The sequence below is a fragment of the Nannospalax galili genome, unplaced genomic scaffold (genome assembly GCF_000622305.1).
Source record: "Nannospalax galili isolate Female #2095 unplaced genomic scaffold, S.galili_v1.0 scaffold5238, whole genome shotgun sequence".
Taxonomy (NCBI): domain Eukaryota; kingdom Metazoa; phylum Chordata; class Mammalia; order Rodentia; family Spalacidae; genus Nannospalax; species Nannospalax galili.
In genome coordinates this window covers 157,628-162,152 of record NW_008340934.1, presented here as the reverse complement: position 1 = coordinate 162,152, position 4,525 = coordinate 157,628, and the positions used below count along the sequence as shown (strand labels likewise).

At 50.5% G+C, this 4,525-nt stretch overlaps 1 protein-coding gene across 1 annotated transcript in view; it reads left to right on the top strand.

Annotated features, from left to right (window-relative positions):
- The first annotated feature begins 26 nt into the window (after positions 1 to 26).
- Positions 27 to 4,525, top strand: part of Nt5c1a (5'-nucleotidase, cytosolic IA) — a 22,367-nt gene continuing 17,868 nt past the window's right edge. Inside the window, exon 1 of the mRNA XM_008836206.1 lies at positions 27 to 324. Coding sequence (XP_008834428.1) covers positions 199 to 324 — 126 coding nt within the window. The 5' untranslated portion in view covers positions 27 to 198. The remainder of the gene's footprint in view (positions 325 to 4,525) is intronic.

Sequence of the window (4,525 nt, the reverse complement as noted above, 5' to 3'; positions counted from 1 at the left end):
GCGGCGGAGAGTCGGACCCAGCAGTCCCCCACCCCGCGCGGGTGGGGCGGGTGCCCTCGCTTCCCTCCCGGCCCTGCTGGGGCGCTGCTCCCTCCGGAGACGCGCCTCCCTCCGGCAACCCAGCGCGAGAGCTCCACGTCTCCGCCGCTACCTGCCCCGGCCCGGCGGGTTCGGATCTGATCCGATCGGAGACGGAGCATGGAGCCGGGGCAGCCCCGGGAAGCCCGCGAACCCGGGCCAGGGGCAGAGACCGCCGCGGTGCCGCGCTGGGAGGAGGCCAAGACTTTCTACGACAACCTCGCGCCCAAGAAGAAACCCAAATCGGTACAGGCAGGGCTTGGGTTTGGGGGACTCGGGAAGGGCCACTTCCAGGGAGGGGTCTCAAGCCCTCTGGGAAGGGACTCGTGGCTTCATTCCTGGAGGGGACGCAGGTCCTCAGTCCCAGTGTACCCGGCGGTTGGCACCGGCTGGAGTTTATTTTGGGAACTCTGCTCTGGTGGTGGTGGTGGTGGTTTTTTCCTCCGGGGCTCCGGTTCCACGACAGGATCCCCCTTCCCCATGCTGTCATCAGGGGCCCACCCCTCCCGGCGTTGGCAGCCAGGACGAACGGACAACACTTGGCAAAGCTGGTCTGCTGTTCCTGCAGCGGCGCCCGACCGAGCTCAGTAACCCGACGCTGGAAATCCGGCACCTTGCTGTGCGCTCGGGTCTCCACCTTCTGGGCTGGCTCTGGCCCCCGGATCCAAGCCTCTGCATTTGGGCTCTGACTGAAGCCCTAGGCCCAGGGGATTGGAGCGTCCAGCTCCCTGCATCTTAAAGCAACCGGCTACTTGCTCCAGGCACAGGGCTCTGCTCCTGGGTTCTGTGCTCCCAACAACTGGGCTTTGCGCCTCTGCTTCTGATTTCGCGGTGGGTCTTAACATGCAGGGACCTGAGTGGTGGTGTTGGTCTTTGGAACTTCACACAGAGACAAAAATTCCTCTTCCTCTATTGCACAAGTTCGTGATGTCTAAGTCTGCCTTTGTCCTTGCTCACTCCAGCCCCTAGACCTCAAAACTTGGGAAAGGGACTGAAGATAGAAGCTGGCCCTGAGGCACTCCACAAAGACCTCCAGTCTGACCCTAAAGCATCCAGCTGCTTTATTCCAATGACCCTTCCCCAGGGAGGCCCACCCTGTCAATGTCATTTCCAGGCCTTGGCTCATCAGTGGTGACTGAGATATTAAGCTGTGCCCTTTCTCAGGAGTTTGCAGTGTGTCAATGGAGGCTCTGGAGATGGTGGGTGTCAAGTAAAAGATCCCTCATGATGCAGTGGGAGCATAGAGGAGGGGGTAGTGTTGCCAGGAAGGCTTTTGGGAGTTGGCATTTGAGCTTATCTTAAAGCCTGAGTAAGTGGGGGCAGAGGGAAAAAGAATGTGAAACTGAGGTCAGTGATCAGAATCAATGCTGAGTGGGAAAATGCAGGTTTGTTGGGCATTGCAAGGACACAGAAGGTCCCACCCTAACAGCCCTGACTGAGGCTTGTTAAAGAGACTGAACATTATTTAGTGGGGTTGAGGATTTCATACTAGGTTCTGTGGAGCCCTTTGTTTCAGGGAGTTTCAGGCCTGTGAAACCTATTCATTTTTATTCTTCTTAAAAACTTGAGACATGGTCTCCCCGTAGCCCCAGCTGGCCTGGAACGCACTATGCAGAGTAGGCTGGCCTTGAACTCACAGAGATCTGCCTGTCTTTGCCTCCCAAGTACTGGGATTAAAGGTATGCACTACCAAGCCTGGCAAAAAAAACATTATTTTAAATCACTGAAAATGTACAGTAAAAATCCAATTCATTAAAATGCATTTGTGGGGCATTTCAGCACCTTGGAGACCACTAACATGTGAACTTGTGTTTGCAGGGATTATTATTATTTTAGCAAACCTCAAGCTTTTCCTGTGATCTGTTTAATAGTGGAACAGCTTGAGTTTTCCAGGCCTGTTATTTAAAACAAAGCAAGAAAAAAACACAACTCTTCCCATTTGCAAGTACTTAGTGGTGTGAATCAGGACTTTCTCAGTACTGTGCAGAAACATGGAAATAAGTTGACTGGATACTGAAGCTTAAATCTGTGCATCCTAACTTCTGCTTTCACATTGATTGTTATCCAAACTGTTGTCTTCATTGGTTAGCTTTGTAACAAACACATTCATATTGATTGATAGGTAGATATACGGATAATTATATCTGAATTTATAAAATAGAGTTAAATTAATTCTATGTGATAATATCCTGCTCACATTGCATATTGGGGTTCTGCCAAATAAATCATTTGATTTAAAGGAAGACCTACCTTTTAAAAAATATGAAAACTACCACAGAGTTATTGCAGAAACTTTTTCAAAGCAGGGATTGGTTTGAAATTGGTTCCACTTTTATTCTAGAAAGATCACTCTGGGGTTGTTTATCAGGAGGATTGGAAAGGGTGGGTCTAGCTGCAGTCAAGCCAGTGAGATAATAAAGCTGTATCCCTGGTGGCCTGAGGGATGGAGAAGAGATAATGCTGGAGAAGAATGGAAGCTTTGGTACTCAAAAATCCATTTCCTCCCTAAGCACCAGGGAACCAGGGAGCTCGGGAGCTTGAGTAAAATATTTAACCTAGTGAAGGCTGCCAGAGGTCTTCACCTCGTGGGATCAGAGGCCTTCGTCCAGAACTGTCCTGTCCCTCTCTCCCCCAGCAGCCCTCCTCTCTGAGTTCTTCCAGAAATAGCAGCTTCCTTGGCTATGTTCCTATCTTGAATGCAATGGGCAGAATCATGTTGGTCTAAACTGGAGCTCCCTAGGCAGGTCAGTGGTGCCAGGCTGCCCTCGATTATCCTTCCACCCTCATCCCCAAGCTACCGTGATCAACCTGTGCTCAGAGAGCTGGCAAGACCCTGGCTTCCAGCAGACCAGTGATCTCAGGTAGAGCCCTGGGTTATTCTAACCCCACTCCTAGCCTGAGATTTGGGCTTTCCGATTTTGGTGCACATTATAGCACAGGACTTGGTATTATGAGACCCGGCCAGACTCAGGAGGGTCTGTATGTAAGGGCTCAGTTTCTCCCAGGTCTGGAAAGACTCTCTCGCCTGCTCTATTAAACCCACTTAGAGTCCGAACAGCCCTAGAGGGCTCAGGCCCTCTAGGCCTACCTCACTTGTGCTGTGTCAGAGTGTCTTTGGGACCTCTATTCTGCAGGGGAAGAGTAACGTCCTCTGAAACACCACAGTCTGAGGACACAGTGTCTCTCACCGTTTCTCCTAAATATGGGAAGGGAGGCTGAGGAGGTGTGTTCAGGGAAGTTGCTGAAGTAACAGAGGTGGAGTCCTTTAGGAGCTACTGAGGAGAGTCGCATCAGGGAAACTGCTGTGTGGACAGAGCCCAGTCATGGAGGCTAGAGACTTGGGATCTCATCTTGGCCCAGCCTTTGTATTAATAAATAAATTTTTAAAAATTTATTTACGTTATGCATACAAGTATTTTGCCTGTATATATGTAAGTACACCATGTGCATATAATGTCCACAGAGGCCAGAAGAGGACGTTGGATCCCCTGGTTAGGGTTGTTAGCTACCATATGAGTGCAGGGAAGTAAATCTGGGCCCTGTGCAAGAGCAGCCAGTACTCTAAACCACTGCGCCATCTCTCCAGCCTCTGCCTTGACTTTTCTGTGTGACTTAGAGTAGTACTCTGACCCTCTCTGGCCCTATTTCCTCACCTGTAAAAGAGGGAAATAGAGATTCCTGGGGCCGAGGCAACCAAAACATTTTTCTTTCAATGGCGAGGAGTAAGATGAGATGGGGTCTGGGTAGCTCAGCTGGAGGAGACCCAAGACTCGGCAGTCTGGCAGGAGATGTGGGACAGAAAGTGAGGAGTAAGACCTTGACTAGTTACCTGGGATAGGTAATCCTTAGATTCTCAAGGGAGCAGCCTTGGGAATCTGACTGAGGTGGATGGAGGGGCAACTGGCTTTCTGTAGGAATGATGACCCTGTCCCTGGGGCAGTAAGCCTAGCTCAAAGGCAGGCCTACAGGTTCCCTGGGTTCATGAAAGTAGAGACTTCCTCCTCCGCTAATCCTACTCTTATGCTTCCTGGCCATCATCTCTCACCTTTAGGGTTTTGATTTTTTCTTTTTTAATTTAGCTGTTTCCTGGAAGGCCCCCTAGTGCTGATAGGCTCAAGGCTATACAAACTCACAGGTGGTCAGAAACTGGCAAAGGCATTGGGTTGAGCCTCAGAGAAGGGGCACCTGTTGTGCCATCATTGCCTTACACTGACCCCTGCTGGCCACCTACACCATCCTGGTTGGAGTTAAATGTCAAATGCAAGCTGTGTTCAGTCATACAACTTCGGAGAAACCTTTAATTTTCCATTCATAGTTTGAGGTTCTGAGGCTGCACTGGACACTATCCATGAGGAACTGTTCAAGTTCATCAAAATTAGGGGCTAGGGAGACGGCTCAGTTGGTAAAGTGCCTGCTATACAAACATGAGGACCTCAGTTTGGAGCCC